At 37.9% G+C, this 26350-nt stretch overlaps 1 protein-coding gene across 1 annotated transcript in view; it reads right to left on the minus strand.

Moving 5' to 3' along the window:
* Positions 1-660: 660 nt before the first annotated feature.
* Positions 661-26350, minus strand: part of GORASP2 (golgi reassembly stacking protein 2) — a 28674-nt gene continuing 2984 nt past the window's right edge. Inside the window, exons 2-10 of the mRNA XM_061135625.1 lie at positions 15751-15831; positions 14006-14209; positions 13229-13315; positions 12437-12567; positions 9640-9772; positions 7838-7961; positions 4509-4595; positions 3374-3484; positions 661-1819 (exon numbers count right to left, since the gene is read on the minus strand). Of these exons, the coding sequence (XP_060991608.1) occupies positions 1473-1819; positions 3374-3484; positions 4509-4595; positions 7838-7961; positions 9640-9772; positions 12437-12567; positions 13229-13315; positions 14006-14209; positions 15751-15831 (1305 nt within the window). The 3' untranslated portion in view covers positions 661-1472. The remainder of the gene's footprint in view (positions 1820-3373; positions 3485-4508; positions 4596-7837; positions 7962-9639; positions 9773-12436; positions 12568-13228; positions 13316-14005; positions 14210-15750; positions 15832-26350) is intronic.

The raw sequence follows: 26350 nt of genomic DNA on the forward strand, positions 1-26350 counted from the left end.
GCCAAGTCTGTGCCCATCTTCCAGGTGAATGCTGAGAATCCCTCTATCCCCAAAGCTCAGTGTTTTTTATATGCTTATAGACCCTGTTCTGGGAAGATGGTCCAGGGCTGCCGTCATCCTCAGATGAGAACTCTGACCTCACAAGAGTTCGGAATATCTACTGTTAAAAAATTTGTCTTTAAAGCTCAAAATTACTTGCTTCCCATTAAGGTAGCTCCTTAACATTTTTTAAAAAACATGAATATCTTTTAGAAATAACAACTTGCTCAACTTTACCTGAGCTGGAGCCTGCTTTTGTCATTTACTTCAAATAGAAACCTGGCCTTGGAGATGGATCTATCCTAAAAACTGGTGGTCATTGATAACTCTAGTTTCCAGGTGGGTTTCAGTAGCCCTGTTCTACTCGCTGCTCCTCAGCAACATTCAAGCCATTGCCAGGTCAATAACTGATGAATCACTTTCATCTTATTTAAGAAGCAGAGATATAATATGCATTTAATTTCATTCAATAAATCAATTCCACATAACTTACCATCTCTTAGAAAATTTAGGAGAAAGCAAAGATCAGACATGGAATTACAGGAATGCATTGTGATGCACTAGAGATTAGTGAATGCACCATGGCAATCAGGAGTTGTAATTTAAATGTACCACAAGAAGAAAAGCAAAAGTACTGTAATTTATTGCTGTATCTATGCTTCCCAGTACAGCTATAATATTCTAAGTAGCTACAAAGTGCCACCTTCTGGCTTAAAACTGTGCAACATCTCAACTTTTTAAATGCCATTTTTTAGTGGACGTATAAAGCAACAGCAGCAGTTATAAAATGTTGTCTGAGTACTTTTGAGAGCTCAAAAGAAGGATCTGTGTATAGGCTGAATAAAAAGATGTTCAATTAATAGTGCACATTGTGTTAACTTTAATAACATCCTCTGTTGGAATTTTCGTGTAAACCTTAATAGAGATGTGACTCACAGAGACCAAAAGTAAAATATCTTTTCGTTTCACGGCTTAGTGAGGTGGTCTGCATTCTTGCAAATGATTTACAAAATACAAGAAATGTTGCGAGTGGGTATTAGGCATAAAATATTACATTTTCTTACAGAAGGAGCAGCAGGAGGACAGGTGAACACCCCGTGAACACCGAGTGAACACCCCGTCACCCCCTTTCCCAAAGAGCTACACCCCCAAGAATGGCAGTGGAAACCTGGCAGCAAGCCACCCTTACAATTCTTTTTGGTTGTTTTAAAATACAAGCACTTCCTGACGTTTCCCTCCCCGGCCCGTGAGCCGCACTCCCACTTGGCAGAATACAAGCCCACATCCTCTTGCTGAGTTTTCCCTTAGAATTATGTACAGGATGCCTACAGAAACGGTACAAACTAGTATGAAATTAAAGAGAGTTTGCATTTCCAGACACGCTCCTGTGGTGAAACAGGCACACCACGCCAATTCTGAAGACCAGTCCAAAGCTAAGGTGACTCAGACGCAAATGCATCTGTAACCGTAACCGCTGAGATGGGCTTCTCGCTGGCTGGGGCGGAGTCGCTGACTCTGTCCTCCACAGTGGCTGGGGCCTTGGGAGTGGGGGGTGTCACGTCCACAGTGAGTGCGGAGGCGGCGTCTGCCCGTGCAGTGGTCAGGATGGGGTCGGAGGGTGGGCTGCCGGCGGGTGGGACGGAGGAGAGCAGCTCTGCGGAGCCTGCTGCGGGAGAGACCTCTGGAACCAAAGGGAATGATGGGAGGAACTCGGATGGCATGGAGAGAGGGGCAAGGCCTGGTAAGTTTCGGGGAGGCAGGGAAGGAAGAGGTGGCAAACCTAGGACAAAAAGGCAGAGATGACACATCCTCCCAGCACAGAAGGGCAACAGTCACGGTCACACAATCATTTTCATTTGCATTTCACTAAGGAAATGGAAGCTGAGGAGCAACAACACAAATCACCACCTCTGATTATCCTTGGCTGGAGGCTGGGACAGAGTTAAATATTCACCACAGGACCAGCTGGCCAGAGGAAAGGTTCCCTCGTGTGACTCAGCCCAGCTCAGGGAAGAAATGATTCTCCCAGCCAGGATGGACAGGAGCCCATCTGCCTGCAAGGCAACACACGGAGTGCTGAGCAGAACTCTGCTCTTCAAGCGAACTGCAGGTTGACTCTCAGCTGCACTCTGGACAGACCCGAGGAACAGGAGACACAGGGGCCAGGCCTGAAGCCAGAAGTACTCAGCCTTTTTTCAAGCCCTCTGATTGATAACTATTTATAGTACACTTGGCAGAATTTATTGTAAAAATTTTAAAACACAGAATGAAGGGAAAGAGTATTACATCTTCAAGAAACAAAAGGAAGGCAGGTTGTAAAACAGGCTTTGGGCAACCTGTGGCCCAGTCTGTCAACCTGGGGAAAGGGCAAAGCCAAAAGTCTAAGAATACAGGCCCCCCAGCAAAAAAGGACAGAGGGAATGCTGAGACAGTAAACATTAGCCTGAATTTACTGACTTCATTTGTTTTTTTTAGCTCATTGGGCCAAAAAACAAAAAATAGGTTAAAGAGGACAGGTAATGAATATACAACAGGGGCTGCTATGATCTAAACAGAAACATGACAATGTATACTATGGTGTAATAAGATGATTCACTGACATCACTGATGGGCCAAACTCTCGAGAACAGCAACTAAAAGTAACCTGGCGTGTGGCTGTCTCAAAGCTAATGAATCTGGGCGATCATTAGCAAGAAGAGACTCTGGGGAGACTCTGCTGCTTCATTTTCATCAGTGCGTAAAACCTGGCTGTAAATACTTTGAGTATCTGTGAACTTAACTATGTGTAGCTAAAACCTTGCAGTTTTTATTATAAAAACATTAATAATGAATATTTCTATAAAGCAATTATCCTTCAATTAAGAAAATGAAGAATATTTATCAAGTAGTAAGCGCAGCATGTCCAGCCAGCCTGAGCCACGCAAAACACGGGTACCACTAGTCCCTGGGTGGCAGCTGCCCAAAATACATGGAGAATCACAGGAAGTTCATGCACTGCCACTGGGCGAACTGCACACCTCCCATCCCACTCAGCTTGGCGAGGCCACACCACCGCTCTTTATTTCTACAACTGGCCTTTACAGAGCTTGGGCTGTCAGGTGCAGGAGGGAGAAAGGGGGAAGGACAGGAAGCCAGGCAGAGGAACATCCCAAAGACATTTTTCCTCCTCTTCTTTTTCAACCCTTTTAAATAAAAAAAGATTAATTTATATCTGAAGCAGCTGTAGTTTGTTAAACGAATCTGCCCTTGCCAGAAAAAGACTGAAATAGAGGACTGCCTTTCCTGGATAAAACTTTTTATTACACAGAGTCCTATGGCAAGATGGGCAACATACCCGGGTTCACAAGTTCCGGTAAGCTGACAGCTGGCATGACCGGCGGGGCGGGCAGGTTGAGATTGGGGAGGACAGGCAGGCTCGGGAGACCGGCTGGTAAAGGCATCAGACCTGAAGAGAAGGCAGAGAGCAGAAGGTAAAGCGCCAAAGATAAACCCTTGCGGTACTGAAAAAAATACCACCCACTTCGAAGTGAAAATACCAGAAGTCCACTTACCTTGTGGCAGTTTTGTACCACAACTACAGTAACAATGATAACAAAAATCTCTCCCCCATGAAGCATCTTTCTATACCTAAGTGATTAGATGGCTAAGTGAGTAATGGTTAAAACAAACCTCTGAACCCAAGGGCAAGAATGATGCCGGCCTAAGTGTCTTAGAGAAGAAGCTGATTTATCTCAGCAAATATGGGACTGATTTTCTTTGATGGTTGAGATTTACACTCTCTCAGCCGTTTTTTTTTTCCTTTTCCCTTTTTAATTTCAGACTCACAGTTGGTAATAAAGAATCCCCATGTATATCTTTCACTCAAATTTCTCAAATATTAACATTTTATCACACTTGCTTTATCATTCTGTGTGCGCTCACATTTGGTTAATGGCTTAGTATGTCTGTGTAACAACATCTTTAGCCATACAATTAAAGGCTCTCACAACTATTACTTGATCACTGAAATAACATCTGATCCCTACCTGATAGATAAAAGGACTGAGTCTTCACTAGGAACAATAAGCAAAATAAACAAAAATCTCACCTAACATTAGTTACCGAGGACCCAAGCAAGGGTGCTCGTCTCTAGGATACAATGTCGTATTCATTAAGCACTGACCAGAATGCCCTAAGTAAGGAAGTGCTGACGAATGGAACATCTACACACTCCTTATTCCAGCCTCAGGCTGCTTGGGGGCAGAGAAGATGGTGGGCTAGGTTTAAGGAGTCCAGGGCTCAGCAGCTGACAAGCTGGTGACTGCAGCTCACTGCCAGTTGCTCTCACTTATCATGAAGTCACAGCAGAGATAAAATGAGAATAAAACATGTAAAAAGTCACCACATAGGGATAAATTTTTTTCATTGTTTCTAAGATGTAAAATACCAGTAAAGCTATTACTATCACATATACGTCTCCTGTGGCTTACCTGGTAATGTAGTAGTTGGGTTCATCGGCGGCACAGATGTGAGGGACTGGTTTACTTGTGGTGGCAACAATGGTACTGTTGGTACACCTAAAATAAAAGCACAGGTCCTTTGAAACATTTCAGTTGATAAAGAATGAGCAGACCATCTTGGACAGCCCTCAGTGTCAGCCTCCCGCCACGGGCAGGTCTTCCCTCAGTGAGACTTCATTCAGTCAGCTGGTCTGTAGCTGTGTCACTCCACGGCTCACCCACCTGCTCTGCCCTCTGCCCTTCACAAGGGCTGTTGGTAGAGCCTGGGCCAAGGGGGCGGGGGCTCTGTAAGCCCACCCCAGCTAAGTAACACCAGGCATGAGTTTCACCCCTGAGAAGGGCTGGATTGGAAAACTGTTTTGGAATTTTGGAAATGAGATACAAGGATTCCAGTCAATCTTTACTGGGCTCCTGATCTAAAAGGTCATGTAACCCTGGGGCTGCTGGAGGCTATGTGCCCCGTGAAGCAGTGAATGCTAGTCTGTGAAAGAGAATGATGTAGATGTCCTGAAAGAGACAAGAGCATATGGACCTCCAGAGATGGGGAGAATGACCTTCCTGAATCACCATTTCCTTCTGACCTTGGTTCTGTGACATGCCTTTGAAGTCTAGTACATTTCCATTTTTACTGATGTTAGCTTGAGGAGTTTATGTTCTTTACATTCAAGTAGCTCTTAGGATACCACCTAATAAAGGTTATCTATTAACCCTTACCAGCTACTCAAGTGGGAAGTTTCACTGATATGCAAACAACAGTAATACTGCACATGGATTTTGATTTTGTCTTACAGAGATCTGCTTAAAGCCAGAATGAACTGTGCCTAAAAGTATGAAGCAACTATTTTCAGATAGTTTTATCAATTTATTTAGTCACATATTTACTTTTCTGCAGAAACTGAAGGCATGAAAAATCAGAAGAGAGTTCTTTGTTTTATTTGATTCTCAAAGGTGTTGGATGGTTGGTTGGTATGTTTAGTCTTTCAAGTTTGGGGGCAGGGTGGGCACCTGCTATATGTCAAGACATTGTTCTAAGCACTAAGGAACTTACAGAATAAAGAAAATAAAAATAACTACCCTCAGGAAATTTGCATTCTGATGAAATGCAAATCAGGTGCAGAAAAAGAAAGGGAGACAGGAAGAGTTAGGGGGTCATATCGATTAATGCCATTTCAAAATGATATATTCATTTTCTGAAAATACAAGTTTTTCAAATCCACAGTGAAGTTTTTGTTTTTTGTTTAAAAACACATACTTTTGTTTCTAGTTACTGTCTGGGCTACTTTCCAGCAATATAATTAAAGCAAAGATTGAAAAATAAATACCTAACAAAAAGTGGTTTCTCATGTCATCATGCTAAATTTACTTACTCAAAGAGAAAATGCTGATTTCTTTCAATCTCCTTTAGGAATTTCTGATTTATTGATACCTCTTTTACTATTCAATAACCCATTTCTCTACTGTGTAATAAGACCAGGGATCTCAGTGCATGTGCTTATAAGACAACACAAGTATAACTGTCATGTATGAGGGAAGATTTAAATAGAAACTGGAACTTGAATTGACATCAGTTATCTCCTAAAGCCAGAAGAGCTCTCATATGCACTGGAACTCTCACTGTAAAGCCAGGTGAGAGTCATCAGACACAGACTGGGTTGCTGCCTTGAGAAGTCTATTCAAAGAATAAACTAAAGGACCATTTCTTATATCTGATGGGATATAAGTTAAAAAAACTCAATCTCACAAAAAGGACTCAAACATTACTTGATGAAATAAACTTTAAAATCTCTTCCAAATGTATCTATGACTTGATACTGATGACGTTAATATTTAATTTCATTTCGGAAATATTCTAAAACTAGACTGTGGTGACGACTGCACAACTCCATAAATTTACTAAAAATCATTGAATTCTATACTTTCAGTAAATAAATTTTATGGTATACAAATTATAGCTTGATAAAGCTGGGAAAAAACCCAGCGAAGACTAGGGGGTAGGGATGAATGTCATCATACTGATAACTGGTGAAGCTGGGTGGTGGGGGGTCTATTGTACTACTCTTTACACAAATGAGTATCTGTATTTAGACGATATTGTTGACCTTAACTGCATCTTGATGGGTTGTTTTAAGTCCATTCCAGAACAAAGTGGAATATGAGCAGATCTGGAGTACAAATATTAAAAAAAAGAGCTCAAGAATAAAAGGATACTAAGAAAATGAAACCATGACAGTATTTTATACACTTATTCAACACTGATTGAGTATATAATATACTCTTGGTATGATGAAGATATTTAAAAAAAGGAAAGGGAAAAATAAACTATGTCAACACACCATGTTAAAAACTGTATCATGTGACCAAGCAATTCTAATTTCTGGGTATATAATCAAGAAAAACGAAAACATATGTCTATGCAAAAACTTGTACATAAATGTTCATAGCCGCCTTATTCAATAATAGCCAAAAAGTAGAAACCACCCAAATGTCCATCAACAAAATGTGGCATACCCATGCAATGGAACATTATTTAAACATAAAAAGATAAAAGTATTAACATATGCTATGACATCAATGAACTTGGAAAACAAAACACTATTCAAGGTAAAAGAAGCCACAGAGAAAGGTCACAGACAACCACACATATTTTATGAAATATTTAGACTAGAAAGAGAAAGTAGATTAATAATTGCCTAGGCCTTGGGGGACCGGGGAAAAAAGTGACTGGGTGCAGGGTTTCTTTTGGGGTAATGAAATGTTCTAAACTGAGGTGATGGTTGCAAAACTCTGCAAATATACTCAAAACCCCACTTAACTGTACACTTTGAAATGGGTAAACTATATGCTATGTGAATTACATCTCAATAAAGTTGGAAAAAACCTAAAACACACAAAAATGGAGTATAGTAGGTAGAACAAGGAGTACAGAAAAAGAGACAGGCACACATCCCCTGAGCAAGACTGAGCCCCTAAGAAAGGAATGGTAAACTGCTCACTTTTGTCTCCCCAGGGTACACTACCTAGGGGATATGCAAACATCTGTTGAGTAAATAGAGCAATTAAACACAATTTAAAGGTAGAACACAGAGAAGTCCGAAGTCTAAAACTGGCTGAGAAGAGGCTTAAATGCATGTGATAATTTAGTACCTACCAGCTTTCACAGACAGGGCCTGTCAATGCAGAGCACATTTATAATTTTCAAAGTACACTGGAATTAATTTTTAAAATTCTAAAGCTTGGGACAAAAAAGAATATCATGTAAAACAAAGCAGACTGAAAACAGACATCTATTTTCTGCATACCTGTACTGAGAACATTACTGACAGCTGGTGGAGTTGAACTAATAGAAAGTCCAGACAGACTCTGTTCAATTTCTGTAGTTCCTGGTGGTGACAAAGACGGGGGATTAACTGAGGACAGCTGGACCTTCCAAAAAACAGAAAGAAAAAAGGAAAATTACTCAAGCTTACTCAAAATATACATATTGGCTCTCACTGGTCCTACAGATACTTTTTCGATCATGTACAAACTGTCAAAAGTTTTCGCCTGGCACTTAGGCTTTCAGATACTCCTTCCTAATTTTGATAGGTGCCAAGGATGTCACGCTGTAGACATCTCTCCATCCTGTCACTTCTGGTCTCTTACCACATGGCATGTAGCCCGTCACACACACTGTTCTAGCCACTTCGACACCAGGAGATTCTTTCTTCTCCTTCCTAGCCAGCCAAAAATGATTATACTCAACCGTTAAAACACCACTTCTTTCCTCTTCTCCGATTTCTCAGCCAGATTTTTGTTTTTAATTTTCATTGTTCATGGAAGAAGTCAGCTGAAGTCTTAATACCATGAAAGATTCCTTAGAAATTTCTTATGCTGTCTAACGTCACGAGTCCCCCTTATCTTTTCTCATCAGTGAATGAATGTGGGAACTAGATCTCTACCTTTGGGAGCATAGGGTAGGGGTGTGAATGAATCTGTATGGACTCTACAAATGGGTGGATGGGTGCTTTTCAGATTTCACCCCTGAATCCTCCATCTTCCTCCAGCTCCAGTGTCCTCTGGCACTTTTCAACATGACCTGTATTATGGCCCTTCTCCCCAGCTGCCATTTCCCCATCTGGTTTTCTCAGACTGCCCATTGAGCCTTACAGGGGCAGAGAGCACTGACTGGGCCAGCATATATGATAGTAGGAGTCTGAATATATAACGACACTGGCTCTGGCCATGAGTCAATGATAGGTGGGGTGAGGAGAGGTTACACATTCCCACAGCTCTTCTTCACTTCCTCTAGAATTAGGGATTGCCAAACCATAAACCATAAAATGACAGCAGCCCTTTCTTTACAACTGCAGCATTTTCTTTCTGATTGTTTGGTTTTTATTTACTCATGCAGGCAAAAGTTAACTGTCCTATAAGGCCTGCACAGGAAACATTTTAAAAGCCCCTAAGCCTGTGCAAATACCTCTCGTACTCCTCAAACAGCCTTACGTTGATCATGTAATTGTTCCTGCACCCCTAGCTCTCCTTGCTTTCTCAATCAAGTTTCTTGAAATCGTAAGCACCATCTGTCATCACCTTTTCCCGCACCAGTCACCCTCTCTCTCCAGTAAGTTGGTATCTGCATCCCTGCTCCAGCCAGGACATGTTTTTTCACTCCTCTCACCTGACTTCTCCGTAGATCCTCACATAGCTGCCTGCGCCTGCTTTCCTGATGCTCTCCTTTCTCCCTTTGGGCTTCTCCTGACCATCCTCTGCTAACTCTCCTGTCTCTGCCTGTCCATTTAAATGCTATGAACAGTCAAGATTCCAGCCTTGTTCCTCTAACCCACCCAAGCCCAACCCATTTTTCTTTTTCCCCTAAATCAATGTCCATTGGGTAAATTACCCTCCCTATGTTGATGATTCCCAAATCTGTATCTCTAGCCCTGCCCTCTTTCTTGAAATCTAGAACCGAAGGATACCCATCCAGGTATCCTACAAGAACTTCAAATCCTACTCGTCAGTATTTAACTCATCTGCCCAGTTTCAGTAAGTGCTATCACCACACACATCAACTAATCTGGGTGGAAAGTTATGACATAAACAGGCAGTAAAGTTACCTTACCTCCGTAAACCCATCTTTAAGAGGAGTAATCGGTGTACCGGTCATCTGTCCTGGAAGAGAAATTTTCTTTCCTTCTTCAAATGGGCGTGTAGGTATTCGATGCAAATAACCATATCCAATGCCACATCCTAGGCTGAGAAAATAATTTTTTCTTAAAGTTATTGTTGTCAATCACAGCTTATGTTTGTTTGAGGTTTTGAAACAGAACAACACATCTCCATTCTTTTAAATGCTGTCTCTTATCAGAGATCTTGTCTGACCACTCTTTATGAAAAGCACGCTTCCCTCTACCACAGACACTAACTTTACTCTCCTTTATTTCCCTTTAAGTATTTATCTCCATCCAACACACTGTATATTTATTTTCTGTCTCCCCCAGTAAGATGTTAAGGGGGCAGAGACCTTGTTATGTTTACTGCCTTAATGGTTCCTGGAACATGGTAGACACTTAATGATTATTTGCTGAATGAATGACATATAGTCTTTCTGCTCAAGAGTTCCAAGCACTTTTGCATGCTAATGATATTCACACATCCCATAGGTCTACCTCAGAACCAACACATATCAATCCAAATTAATCCCGATTTCTCCTAATTCATCATCCTAATGCCGCCAGTGACATTTTTCTAACTAGATACAGTCATGATGCTTCTTTCCAGTCTGCTGACCTCCCACATTCTTGTTTCCCTTTTCCCTTTAGAGAACTACTCCTCAGGCTCTGTGTGCAATGCTGGTGGGACTGTCGTCAATCGGGGGGCCCGTCCTGCCCCAAATCAGGCGTGTCTCATGACCAGAGCCAGGCCAATTTACCCATCTTGCTCAGGACTACGGATGAAACTGCCAATTAGTTCTTCCTTTCTAAGTCCCTATTTAAGACTTTTCACAACCAGGTTTCAACTTATGTTTCCATCATAATTGCTTATACTTTCCAAAGTACTTGTACCTTCTGAGTAGGACATGTACAGATACCTCTGTGCCTATCCCGTTAAGGCATCTATTATTTCCATGGCTACTACCACCACCACCAAAAGCTGAGAGAGAAAGCAGTTTCTTATCTGAATCTGATTCCATAACAGTGCTTCACATTACAAAATTACTTGTTCCCTCACTTTTCCTCCCTTATACCATCAAGCTGCAATTTTTACTCAACTGGATCTCAGATTTAGAAGAAAGAGAGATGAAATATACTGATCAATAAAAGCCTTTCAGAGGCAGCTGCATTTAAAAACATTCAAAATACATTTAAAATTTACTTATTAATCAAAAGAACTAAGTGGTGGTAGAGAAGGCACTTGAGGCAAGAGAGAGGCCCTCCAAAAATTTAAAGACGGCCCAAGAATGAAGCTAAGAAAAATTTTCTGCTGTAGTGAATGCAATATGGTCAGCCTCTGAGGAAGGAATGAAAACCATAGGCACACATATACCAAATGGGGGCAGACTCAAGAAGGTGGTGTGTATGGGCCTGTCTAAAGCAACAGCTGATCAACAGCACAAAACCATGTCAAAAGGAAAAATGTCTTCCACAGAAAAAGAGAAACTGCTAGTCTAGAAAAGAAGGGTGCCAAGAACAAGCATGTAACAGTATTTAGTCAGCATAATTAAAAAGAAACAAACTAGTAATGTTCTTTGTTGTTGAACTTCATCTAGAATCTCTTCCTTAGACCATGATTTCATGCACACCAAGCAAGGAGGAGGTAGTAATGGGATCTAAGAATTCTTCTAACTGGAGAGGAAGCATTTTTCTATTGTAAGCTGAAAATCCACAATTCTAATGCATACAGAAGTTTATTTGCAAATTTAGTTTATATGAGACAGTCCCTCTAGAATGAAATCAATTTTGAATACCTTGAGAAGATAACCTTTCTGACAAACCTGGACATTGAAAAACCATTACTTGATCAAGTACGGCTGCCAGACAAGCCAGATTCTCTGTCCCATTTTCTTAAATTACAGTAAGTCAGCATTCTGGTGGCAGCATACATCCAGCTGGAGAATCTCGGGTTGTGTGGGTTAGGGTATTGTGGGCAAACAGAGGCCTTCTCTGTTTGCATCAACTAAGGTCATCCTTTACCTGGCAAGTACTAGAACTTTTAAAAACATTGGCAGAAGTTTCCAAATCCAAGCCTTTCTTATAAATCGAGCTTATGCTCAACAACTCCTCAAATTTAAAAAGGTTCTTAGAACTTTCGAAATAATGAAAAATTTATACAATTTAAACAATAAAAGACCTACAGATATAATATTAAGTAGGAATGCTGTGCTTTGATTTTTTGAAATTAGGAAACTGATTTGAAGAAAAGACCCAGAAAACTGATTTTATAAAGTTTGGTTTTCTGTTTGGCTTGACCCTCTTTCTAAACTCCTTTTTATTGTTGCAATTTTGCCTAACTTTTGGTCAAAATTGGTCTGTTCATTTCTGAAAGCCAACAGTTTCCTCCAAGTGCTAAGAAATTCCCCCAGCAACTAGAGAAAGTTACACTGTATTGTCCCACTGCTGAGGAGAGAATTGGGAAAATAAAACTGAAAACTATTTTACTAAAATAACAAAACAAAAAAGTTAGTTTGTGCTTAGATGAGTTAAAAAAAAAAAAAAGGACTAGAGTTTGTGTACCATGTTCACTAAATTGTGCTTTAAAAAAATGAATTATTGGATTCAACATTCTAGGTTGGCTCTTTGCCTTTTTCGAGAAGTTTTACTATAAACCAATAACTTGTTTCAAAATAAAAACAATGCTTACAACAGATCTGACTGGTAAATTTAAGCAGTTGTAACTTAGTGTAAAAAAAGCGACCTTACCTGCCTTCTCCACCCCATGCAGAATTTGGTGTAATAATCACTTCTCGACAGTTATCAGTGTCTGTATTATACACATAAAGTTTCAATGGTTTTGCTTCATGTGTTTCAATAAGGCTGAATAGATCTTCAGACTGCAAAAGCATTATAGGAGAAAAATGTTTTTATGTTACTGAACTTCTGAATAGTAAGTCTCAAATAGTAGATATCAAACCTAGTTAATACCTAAAACAAACAAACAAAAAACACACCTGAAAGAACAACAACAACAAAACACACACAGAAACCAGATCCTGGGCCTGCCCCTAGGCATAAACAGCATTTCTTAAATCAGTATTATTAAAACTGACCTATACAGCAAGGCCTCACGTTCAGTTCTGTAAGACCCAGTCAGCAATTGAGTAAAAGTTTTCTACACCCAAATTCAACAAATTGTGCTTTCTTCCTATTACTAAGAGCTGGTTATCTGGGCACCTTTTTTTCCTGTCATTTGTAATTGAGTAATACATATTTCCACTAGCTAACAAACAAGGAAAAGGATCCAACTAAGATAGGTAAGCCAATTTTGCTACCTTAGAAAAAGAGAAAATGAAATCAATAATCATAGTGAGGATTTGATTTAATCTTGAGGTACAAGAGACATCTTCCATATTTTTGCTTATCACCCTGGACATTAGCTATATTGATTAGCAAAGACCTAAATTTCAACTCTGAATGTAAAGTATGCAAATATACTTGAATTTAAACATTAGTGAGAAAATGTTAAATTATTTTTAGTATTAATAAACAAATTACCTCATTCATGACTGTATCTGCTCCAATGATATAATCACTGTGAGGTCTAAGACCAGCCAGTGCTGCAGGAGAATTTGATTCCACTTCCTAGGATGATACAATCAAACTGTTGTTATTGTTTAGTCACTAGGTCCTGTCTGACTCTTTTATGACCCTTTGGACTGTAGCTGGACAGGCTCCTTTGTCCATGAGATTTGCTAGGCATAGATACTGGAGTGGGTTGCCATTTCCTCTTCCAGGGGATCTGCCTGACCCAGGGACTGAACCGATGTCTCTGGCATTGGCAGGAGGGTCCTTTATTGCTGAGCCACCAGCGGAGCATCCCCATTAAATTACTATATATAAAATAATCTTCCAAACTGTATAGTTCAGTCATTATAGTAATTTAAACTCTCTTATATTTGTCTTGTTAGAGACCATGTCGGATCAGAAGCTATAGGATACACCTATTTAAATATCCCAAACATAAAAAAAAAAGACCAACAATATTTTTATAAATATTTAAAATATTTCTGCAGCTATTTGCTTTAATTTAACTTCTTCTAATGGATAAATCATTAGAAAAAATGTTTAGGCATCACATTTGTTTTTCCTCCTCAAGCTGTTTTTCTTTTTTATTAATACATATTTTAAAAGCAATTTTTGATTTTCAGAAACTAAAAGTAGCCTAATAATAATAATAGCCCTACAGTCTCCCAAATTGGAAACCACCACTATTAAAACACCTTTCTACACTGTTTCTTAAACTGCAAGTAACAGTTCACAGTTGATACCTACCAACACATGCCAAACGTTTTCATTTGCTCCATCAAAGCTGCAGAAACGAATGCTGACTCCCAACAAGCCCTGTCCACCCCACATGTTACTTGGTGTAACTGAGGTCTCTCGAAGCTCCAGTGTTTTACTACTGTAGATAAGCATCTTCACAGGTTTTTCAACATTTGCTTTCAGTAGATCCTTAAGAGTATCATTGTCTTTATTCTGTAAACATAGAAATTTTTCTTAATAAATAAAATAAAAATCTAATGTTAATTAGCTTAAGCATCCTATGACCCTATTGGAGTAATATTAATAACTAACATAAATAAAACATTCAATAAGCGGAGATTTCATTAACACTCAATATTCTTCAAAGTAAAAGAATGTCAAGAAATTAGGAACTTATGTTAGTGTAACCGAGTAGGATTCTACAGGACCTTCTGGGGACAGGCCTTTCCCTACATCCTCTGCTGTAGCTCCTCTCTCAAGTACCCAAATTATAGTATCTCATGAATATTTCCTAAGTTTTTCAGATGCCAGAAACTACCACCAAAAGCAAGAAATAACTACTTGAAGATTATAAGCAGGTAGCCACAGACCTTCTGATGCCTAAGGACTGACCACCACCAACCAACCACCAACCAATCGGGGAACTGTGCATGAGCTGATCACATACCCTGGGATATTCCTCCCTCACCTTGACTTCAAAAATGCTTTGCTGAAACCCTTCAGGGAGTCTGGGTTTTTCTGAACATGAACCACCAGTTTTCCTTGCTTGTCCTGGAATAAACCTTTCTCTGCTATAAACTCTAACATTTCGGTATTATTTGGCCTCACTGTGCGTCAGGCACACAAACTTGTGTTCAGTAACATTAGCAACAGCTTCTGACTTTTTTCTAATAGCCAGCTATGGAATCATGGAATTTGCAACCCACCATTATTTGAAATGATCCAGGGCTTCAATGATAAAAAACTCTAATTATTCCACAAGAAGACATGCTGCTAACAGAGTTGGCGTGACTGATTTTAAAATCTAAAACACTGCTGGAGTTAAAGTTTAATTTTGGACTTTACTCCTCATATATACACTTAGTACAAACTGGTAGGAAATAGTATGTTAAATATTTCATTATGTAAATGAATAAAGGCCATTATATAAGACATGTCAGTAAGTAATGAACAAAAACTTAGACTGTTGTGAAAAAATAAACCAAATAGCCATTGTCATAAGAATTTACTGAAATTATAATACAGTTTCCTTCCTATTGCACTTTACTACATGTAAACTAGAAGCAACTTTTGAAAAGTGGTTTTAATTCTGCACTTTTGGAACACATCTCTGTCTAGATTTATAACACTATTTCTATATCAGGGAACTGAGTGACAAGAAAATTGACAAGTTATTTGAGAATGAGTCATTACTAAATCATTTGTCAATAACCTATAAAAGTCTGACATTTTTTGAAAAAGCAACAAAATCACATCTTTCTGCTTAAAAAATAAATAAATATTTAATGTACAAAGTAGAAGTCTCCAGTGTCTTTCTTCCTCCCGCTCATCACTGGAGTGTGAGGTGTAGTATTCTATCAATATATTTGACATTCTCATGTTTACTAACACATGGTTATTTTATTGGTATCATACTCTATATGTAATGTTTGTAACTAATGAATAAATCAATATCCATCTCAGATAATCTGAAAATCTCTATTTTCAAAAGATGACAAAATATCATAGGTGAAACTACAAAAAGCTGAACTTACTAATCTTGAACCATTAATAGAAACAATAAAATCAAAGAATGGCTCCAGTCCAGCTCTATGTCCTGGGGAATTTTCTTGTACCTGTGAAAACAAAAATGAAAAATGCAAAGCTTAATTATGAATTAAAAGTTAAATTTTAATATCTACCACTTCAGTAAAAACAGATTAATCTCATTTATGAGAAAACACAGGTACTCACTAGTTTTCTCATTTCTCTTATCTTCCAGATAATGCCCCTGCAGCTCCCTAAATTCTACGCATTCTTTAAATTCATCTCATATATGAGGTTTTCCCTCTGGTTCTATTTCACACTGCTTTCCACTTTTTAGGGGGTGGGAGGAAACAATCCTCCCAGCATTTAGCACATGACATAACAGACAGTTAATCATTACAACTAAGTGGCAAATTCAAATTAATTTATTCTATTTATCCCATGACTACTACTAGCAAGGTACCATTTGGTTACAAAACTAATGTAGGAACACAGCTGCTGTTATCAAAACATTATAATCTGCTGAGTAACAGGCAAGAAGAAGGGGAGACGGAGGACACACAGACCTCTAATAACTGTAATACAAAAGCAAACAGGTTGAGAGTTACAGGCACAAAGTTTTAAGGGTGAGATTAAAATCTGAGTGAAGAAGTTTCCTAGAAAAATAAAATGAGTTGTGCTTTAAAAGGAGGGTAGAACTAAGGAAGGCTAAGGGGGATGAGAAAAAACATCTGAAAGTTGAAAGAATAATATGAGTAAAAACCCAGAAGTATGAAAAACGAGGATAATGTCCCTAACTAGAGACAACAAGATGGTAGAGAACAGAAATAAACTATGTGCAACATTTTGTATGAATCAGCAGTTTTCAGGCTTTCATCAGATTCTTAAAGGGTGTCTCCATGACCCAAATAAAGTGTTAAAATAACGGATTTTTGCAATTCTTTTATTTTACAGGTGAAGAATCCATTTTATAACTTGCCTATGATCTCAAAGTGGGGAAATGGTAGGGATGAAACTCAAAAGTATATCTTATTAACCATTAGTCCGGTGAGAAGGATGGAAAGGAAGAATGCAGCTAGACTTACAGAGGGTTTTATTTGGAAGATTAAGATTCACCTAGCTTCTCGACAACTCAAATGTTTAGCATCTCAAATTTCAAATGCATTAAAATAAACTATTAAACTTCCTAAATTTGCAATAACACAAATATCAGTAGCTAGTAATGGCAATGAAATGACAAAAGAGCAAAAAGTTAATAGAAAAAATTTTTCTATTATCCTCTAAGTATTTTCAGAGGATAAATAAAATAGCCTCTAAAATATTTTCATAATGTTTTAAGGAATTTTTATTCTGCTTGATGTTACTAAATACTGTCAAAATTATCCCATGAAGAGTTTGCACTATATTTGTAGGTTGATCCTCTGTAATAGTCCAAACAGTTTTAATAATCAATTCTGAGGCTAATGCAAATAAAAGATCCACATCCATCCACATACAAATCTGCAGCTATTCACACAGTAACAAATCATTTGAATACTTTCAAAACAGAACCCAAGTTGTTCCCAGAATACGTCCTTCTAATATCAGACTTCACAAATGAGACTTAATCTTGAACTGATGATACATTCATTATTTTTGGGTTAATGCTACCTTTTATTCATTTAAAGCCAAATTATACTATTATTGCCTCCAAAGAAGTAAAAACTAGATTTTCTTCATTTGTCACAGTAAGGAATAGTTTTTTATAAAAATGGCTCAATGTTTAACTTACTAAAACTGATTTTGCTTTATGTAAAATTTCCTGCAAATGTGGGACTAAAACCATTTTTGTAAATTAAACAAGTTAAATATCAAAGGGACTTATTATTTAAAAGTGTTGGTTCTAATAATCAGTACATACCTGCTTATTTTCTTTATACTCTTTTCCTAAATGGGGCATATTTTATATTCTATATATTATCAAGCAAAATGTCTAGAACCCAAAATGGCACACAGATTTCTCCTTAAATGGCAACTCAAAAAGGAAAAGGGTAGCTGCCTAGAGCTACAATAAGAACAGAGAAGTTGAGTCATAGCTAGCTGGCAAAAGGTCATGATCCTCTAGGTGTAAAATGCCTGTCTGTTAGGTTCCTATCAATTAGGTGTGAAATGCCTGAGGTGTGAAAAGAAGATAGCTACTGCAGACCTTAGAAGCCCCCTTGGAGAGGAATTTCTCACGTAACAGGGTCCACAACTAATCAAATAATTCTCTGATTCAGAATGTTCCCAAATTACCACTTTTTTTTTTTAAGAAACCAAATAGTCGATTGATCAATTTCAGACTTCTCCGATGAGGCTGCCAACAGTTTACCTTTACGAATACCTTTGTAATGTCATCAGCCTAGAAAGGTGATCCCACACACTGATTCTTATCATGCCACCCTCCAAGTATCAAGTTTTACCACTATCTGTTTGAAATGGAAAGTCTCCAATACCATTAGGATTATTCTTCCCCAGAACTCAAAAGATTCAATAGCTAAATTTTGATTCTAATATAAATAAACCAAGATAATCCTTTCTCTATTTTTCATTCTCATCTGCGACAAACATCAACCTGTTTCTAATGGACCTTGAAATTAATTTCTTTCCTAAATTTATTTACATTGTTAGTACCAGTACAACTCTGGCAACCAGGTATCTTACTTAACTATGGCTAGGAAGCCAGCAGAGGGGGCCCTAGAGAATGCTCTCTTTGACCCTAATTCTTTAAAACAGAACTTCCTACATTTTACAGCATGGAAAATAAACTCTACAACAACGCAAATTAAATATCCACACAGGCAAGTTTCTCTGGCAATATTATCCACTGATGAGAATCTCTCAGGCATCTAGTATCTCAAGCATCAGATTATCACTCCACTACCTTGTCCCGTATGAGAGATCTCTTGACTGTTGATTCATTGCCAGCTTCCTGAACCATCTTAATTAAAAAAGAAAAAAGAAAAGAAAAAATACATATACCTGGCCTCATGGGCTACTTATTATTGGGCCAAATATCATGGAAGTTTAAGATGGATAAATTAAATTTGAAAGTTTAATAATTAAGATTTTACATGATTTTGAAAAAATGTACAATGAAAAGATAAAAGAGTTTTAGAGCAAAACCCTCTTGATTTTGAGTCATGGTTTGCCTACTTATTAGTTTTTTGAGCTGTGAAAAGTTTATCTTCCTGGGTCTCAATTTTCTCATTTGCAAGGAAGAGATAACACCATCTACTTTAGAAGACTACCACAGAGATTGAATGAGTTTAACTTCATGAAATGCCTGGTGAAGTCTCTGGCATATGGTAAGAGTCATACAAATCTTAAGTTCAACTTCCTAATTCCACAAACCACCACCTGAGGGCAAATTTTTATAAGCTATTAATTCCTGGACACTGCATTATTTTTCTGGCTATGTATTAATTCTCTCTCACTCCTTAAAAAAAACGAGGGAAAGACACAGAACATTAGTTAGCTAAGAGGAGGAGACAAATCATTTTTTTAATGTTGTCTCTCAAAAATCAATTCCGTATGGATAGCAAATCTAAACATAAAAGGTAAAACAAAGAAGCTTTTAGAGAAAAACAAGAGAACATCTTTTGGATCATCAAGTATGACGACTTCTTAAACTGAACACAAAAAGCTAACCATATTTTTTTTTTAACTTGATAAACTTTACTGAAACTATGAACTTCTGCTCATCAAAGACACAATTAATAGAGTGAAAAAATAGGCTATGTATTCAACAAAGGAACTGCATTTAGAACGAATCCAAAACTACTGCAAATCAAAAAGGAGGAGAGTAAAACCACAATAAGACACCACATCACCTTCACAAAAACTGCTGAAGTAAAAAGACAATAACAAGGATTGGTAAGGATGTAGAGAAACTAGAATCCTCATACACTGATGGTGGAAATCTAAAATGGTGCAGACTCTGTGGAAAACAGTTTTGCAGATCCTCAAAATGTTAAATACAGAGTTATTGCAGGACCTAGCAATTTCATTTCTAGGTATATAGCCAGGAGAAATAAACATGTCTATGTAAAAACCTGCACACAAATTTCATAGCTGTGCTATTCATAATAGCCAGAAAGTGATAATAAGCCAGATGTCCTTCAACCCATCAGTGAATAAACTAAAGGTGGTACACTTATAGAATGGAATATTATTTGGCAATAAAAAGAAATTAAGTATTAACACATTCTAAGACACGAGTGAACCTTGAAAACACTGCGCTACGTGAAAGAAGCTAGTCACAAAGACCATATAATATGTAATCCTATTTATAAGAAATATCCAGAATAGGCAAATCCACAGAAAGTAGATTACTAGTGACCAGGGGATGGGAGCAGGGGGAACAGAGAGCAGCTGCTAACGGGTATAGAGTTTCTTTCTGGGGTGATAAAAAGGTTCTGAATGAAGATACTAATGATGGTTACACAACTCTGTGAATATACTAAACAACCACTGTACTGTAAAGTTTAAAACATTATTTTAATGCTATGTAAATTATAATCTCAATAAATCTGTTTAAAAAAGACAGACAACTTAAAGAAATGGAGAAAAGGATTTAGCAGATACGAAACAAAAGAACAACGCACTGGTTCAAAATTGGGAAAGGAGCACATCAAGGCTGTATATTGTCACCCTGCTTATTTAACTTACATGCAGAGTACATCATGCAAAATGCCAGGCCAGATTAATCACAAGCTGGAATCAAGACAGCCAGGAGAAATAACAACTTCAGATATGCAGATGATACCACTTTAATGGCAGAAAGTGAAGAGGGAACTTTCACCTCTTTATGAAGGTGAAAGAGGAGAGTGAAAAAGCTGGCTTAAAACTCAACATTTAAAAAACGAAGATCACGGCATCTGGTCCAATCATCTCATGGCAATCAGGTGGGGTGAATGTGGAAACAGTGTCAAATTTCATTTTCTTGGGCTCCAAAATCACTGCAGATGGTGACTGTAGCCATGAAATTAAAAGACGCTTACTCCTTGGAAGAAAAGTTATGACCAACCTAGACAGCATATTAAAAAGCAGAGACATTACTTTGCCAACAAAGGTCTGACTACTCAAGGCTATGGTTTTTCGAGTAGTCATGTATGGATGTGAGAGTTGAACTATAAAGAAAGCTGAGTGCTGAAGAATTGATGCTTTTGAACTGTGGTGTTGGAGGAGACTCTTGAGAGTCCCTTGGACTGCAAGGAGATCCAACCAGTCCACCCTAAAGGAAATCAGTTCTGAAAATTCATTGGAAGGACTGATATTGAAGCTGAAACTCCAATACTTTGGCCACCTGATGCGAAGAACTGACTCATATGAAAAGACCCTGATGCTGGGAAAGATTGAGGGCAGGAGGAGAAGGGGATGACAGAGGATGAGATGATTAGATGGCATCACCAACTCAATGGACATGAGTTTGAGCAAGCTCTGGGAGTTGGTGATGGACAGGGAGGCCTGGTGTGCTATAGTCCATGGGGCTGCAAAGAGTCGGATACAACTGAGCGACTGAACTGAACTGAAGGGTGTCACCAGAAAGGGAAAGAATGCTGGTTACACGAGCGTGTTGTTTCTGAAAATTCATCAAGCAGTACACTTACGTATAAAAAGTCTTAAGATGTGGTCCTTCTATCCAAAAAGTAGAAATGAAATCACCACAATCTTAAGAACATACACCTAACACCTCACCTACAAGGGACACAGTTTGAAAGCCAACAATTAAGTCTAAAGTCAATGTAAAGGCCACAAAGTAACTTGCTCTAACACTCATTCTTCTTCACAACATAAAAAGAAACAATTCTCCATAAGCACTCTAGAAAAAACAGCTACAATAAGCAAGATGGCATATGCTACACATTTTATACTCTTCCAAGAAGCAAAAGGTGAGTTTATGACAGAAACTGCAGTGAAGGGGCAGCCATCTCTACTACATAAAAATAAATTAGCACCAATGATTGGAAGCTGGATTCTGAATAACCAACTATACATAAATATTCCCTAATGTGGATTCACTCAGTCACTACAGGCAGTTTCAGTGGGTTCTGAGATCGATTTAGTGAATCATGACAGAACTGACAAATGTCAAAATAGAGAAGTACCAAAAACTCATGACTTAGTAAGGGTCACCCCAGGAAGACAGCCTGTACCCATTAAACAGCTGCTCCTCATTGCCCCAGCCCCTGGTAACCACTATCCTAGTTCCTGTTTCTGTGGATTTGCCTTTTCTGGATGTCTCATATAAAATCATTCAATATGTGATCTTTGTGACTGACTTCTTTGTGTACAGACCTCATCATTCTATACTGGGTTGATTTCCAGCGAAGTATTCATCTCTTTACTTATGTACTTCCAACTAAAGGATACAGAACTAATACCTTAAAGTAATGAAAGGAAACCACATGCTACTTTCTGAACACAGGATATCACCAGACTAGGTGTTTTATAAGCTTATATGCAAAGATATACAAGCTTCTGACTGGTATGCAGGAGATGTGGGTTTGCTTCCTGCATCAGGAAGATCCCCTGGAAGAGGGCATCGCAACCCACTCCAGTTATTCTTGCCTGGAGAATTCCATGGCCAAAGGAGCCTGGTGGGCTGCAGTCCATGGGGTTGCAAGGAGTCAGACACGACTCATGTGACTGAGCACGCACGCACAATTGTGTGGTAAATAATTTTGAAACAGACTAGAAGAGTTCAAGGCTCACCTGTTAAAACATTCTTCTCACATGTTCTACCAAAATAACTCAAAAGATATTGTTCTCCTGATTCTGGCCCTATAACTTGTAACATATGGAGCAATTAGAAATAAAATTCTGATAACTAAATGAAGTAAAAACCCATCATTACATAATACCTTTCTAAGATAGATCTGTAGGTTAGATAAACAATAATAAAAGAAATCAGTCTGCTCCAAAAGAAGCTAAAACTCTGACAACATGCCACCTCATTTTATACTCTTCAAATACCACCTCAGGTACCTGTTTCTTAGGGAAAGAACACTTGCTTTGTGACCTCAGGTGATAATCTCTCCTGTTCCTTTTCCTTAGCTGTGCAGTGAGGAGGCTGACTAGACAGCCTTTAAGATCTAATGACTCAGCAAGAAAGAAGTCTCTTGCTAAGCTATCTATTGATTCTATAGTGTACATCAAACTCAACAAGATCGTTTTAATCATACAGACTTTTAGTCATTTTAGTTCACGTGCTCGGTAACAAAAATGGCAAAGCAATGAAAAGAACACTGGCACTCACCTGTCTTTTAACATACAGATAAAAAATTTCCTCAAAAATGAGGATCTGCAAAAATTAAGCACATTTATAGAATTAATGGGTCTGATCTAATCCAAAACTTAAAATAGCAGTAAAAAACACAGTTAGGTACATGGACAAGAAGCAGCTGCTGAGTGACTAAGTGGAAATACTATTTAAAATGTTTACAAGTTTATTTTAACAGTATTGTCACTACAGTAGTGGTTCTCAATGGGTGACAAAATAATGTAAATGCTTATAAAGGCACCAGCTAACATTTATTGAGTTTTTAATCACATTCCAGACCCTATGTTAAGTGCTTTACATGGAATATGCCATTTAATCTTCAGAATAACCAATGAGGTGGTGGACAGCACAGTTTTAATAAACAATGTGCTCAATGCTTTTCCAAAGTATTTTCATATACACTATCTGATGTGGTTTTTAGTTTTTAAAAAAAGGCATTACTACTGGAGGAGGCATTCCTACTCTCCCCACTTTTCAGATAAAAAGAACAAAGCTCAAAGAAGTTCAACAATCTGTCCAAGGAAAAACAATGAATTGATGGAATGACACTAGAATCTAGTGATTCATGAGGGTGGTTTCCAATAGTGGGTTATGATCGTTTCTCAATGTATCTATCCATGTCCACAAGGTTCCCTGTTGCTGAAAATGTGCTTAAATGCTTTCTCACTGGTGCTTAAAAAAAAAAAAAAAAAAACACACACAAGCAAAACCCAAAGAACCCCAGCACCATTCTCTTCATGCTGTAGTAAATTTATACGCAATGTCAAAAGGACGTACACAGTCTCTCAAAGTAACTCCTTTGGCTTTGCATATATTGTGTAGAAAAAAACCCATCTTACTTGATAATCTACAACTCCCAAGACAAGCTACAGTCAGATTCTAAAGCACATATCAAATCTTTATGGATATTTTCTATTAAATTGCTAACTGATATTTTACTAGTGAATTAAGCAATATAATTAACCATTTTGATAGAATATTAAAGCCAACAAAATGAATATACTGATGTTAGCGGTTTTTTTAAGTTCAATTCTTATGAAAACTTCAGGGTAATTATTAAAAAGCCCTGTCAATATTTGACCCAGAAAGCCACTAAAGCCAGTTCTGTGTATTTACTACTTAATGACCAGAGCCAAAAACCATAATCACCCACCAAGAGCAGGTCTCTCCAAACAAGGATCCTTAAGTCCATACGTAAGAATACTCTTCATCATAAAAAATATATAAGGGTATACAAACAATGTAGCAGTATTAATTGGTTTGAGGCTTATTAACATTGGGAAAGTTTATGCTCAACGATACTGACAATTCCTGAAAGTGTCCTCAGGCTCACCGACACTGTACTTCATACAACGAATAAAACATCCCTGTGGCCCGTGCTCAGTCACTCAGTTGTGTCTGACTCTTTGTGGCCCCATAAGCTGCAGCCTGTCAGGCTCCTCTGGCCATGGAATTTCCCGGGCAGGAATACTGGAGTGGGTTGCCATTTCCTTCTCAGAGGATCTTCCTAACTCAGGGATCGAACCAGCATCTCTTATGTCAGGTTCCTTACCACTAGTGTCACCAAAGAAGCCCAAATAAAACATTCGTCATAAATGAAGTATTCTGTTTCTACATTTGAAAGCAAAATACGTTTATGAAACAATTCATAGCCTTTAGCAGAGGTCAATTTTGGGAGGTTAGAATCTTCAAATGGTGCTTTATAAAGCTTTTTCAATTATAAGACCATATTTGGAAAATCTCAAATAACCCATTGTTTTCTTTCTGCACCCATTGTTTTCAGAATGAGTGAAAAGAGAAGGGGCTAATAGTGAGATTTTTATGTTTTTCAAATGGAGGTATAAGTTAAAAAAGTCAAACACTGTGTTAGAATAAAAAAAATTATGGCTACCAAATAATGGGATTTCATTTTCTCAAAATAAGAATGAAGTTGAAATCTTGCAGGATTTAATGTAGATTACTTAGGTAACATTAAGAAAGAGTACATCTATATAACAGTAGATATGGTCTTGGTATTGTTTTCTGTAGAAATAATTTCACTTACTGTCCCTTTATCCTCTAAGGAGAATACCTAATGCTTCCCAGTATGCAGCAAATGGCTCAGAAGATAAAGGCCTGTTATTACACTGGAGACGCAATTCATCTCAATGGCCTTTCCTTCAAAACATCCATCATCTCAAAATCTCTCTCAGAGGAAATTATAAGGAATAGTGAACATGACATTTTCCATGTCCCCATACTGTTGTGAATACAAGCTCCACAATGTCCTCAGATATCCCCCATTTCAAAGAGTATGAAGTGTAGTGGAATTAATTTGAATATTTTAATTTAGAAATATCTTACAAGGGGCACCCATAAAGCAACTCCAAAAATTTTGAAAATGGCCTTGATGGTTTCACTTGATAATGGAAAATCTAGGCAAGAATTCTCTATTAAATACAGTTACTTCAACTGTAGTAACTGCATAAGGCTGAGAAGTCCTGGCTAACATTTCTCCTGCCTTATGTTAGGATTAGAGAATGGGAATAAAAGTGGTATGCATGGTGAACACAGAATCGGACCCAATCCATATAGAAATCCAAAATATAACGTTGTTTTTCTTTTCTTTTTCTTTTAGGCATACCACGCGGCTTATGGAGTCTGCCAGGAAATTTCCTATAACGTTATTTTTAAAAGGAAGCTTCTCAGCAAATTTTAAAATCTTCCACTAGTAGTCCACTTTTAAAAAATAATTTTTATAACTATATTTTTAAAAAATATACAAATATTTCAGTAACTGTGAACATGTTGGGAAAATAAATTAAAAGAATAAAAATGTTGCCATCCACCAATTATCCTTTTAATATCCTGGCTTTTTAGCTTTCCATTTTCCTGGGCACTTGAATGCATATGCAAATACACATATGTGAAGGCACATCTATGAACCCAGAGTGTTTTGAAACATAATTTTCACTGAATGCATAGCATTCCAATCTGCAGTTAGGCCATAATTTATTTAACAGCTCCTCAGCTGTTGGATAAGTTGTAAAGCTAACATCCTATGATAACTTTTGGCCATACTGTAATATACTTAAATATGTTAAATTACTCAAAATCTTTGTGAAATGTGGTTAAGGGGCAATGTTAGTCACAGAAAAAAAAAAGGACAAGGAAAAATATTTTAACAGTAGTTACCTTTAGATGGTAAGATTACAGGTAATTGAGGTTCTTTGTTAAACTTTTTGAACTTATCCAAATGATTTCTAATAAACATGTGCTGATAATCAGAAAACAATGTTAATTTACTAAAACAGAGACCAATGTTC

The sequence above is a fragment of the Dama dama genome, chromosome 33 (assembly GCF_033118175.1).
Source record: "Dama dama isolate Ldn47 chromosome 33, ASM3311817v1, whole genome shotgun sequence".
Lineage (NCBI taxonomy): Eukaryota > Metazoa > Chordata > Mammalia > Artiodactyla > Cervidae > Dama > Dama dama.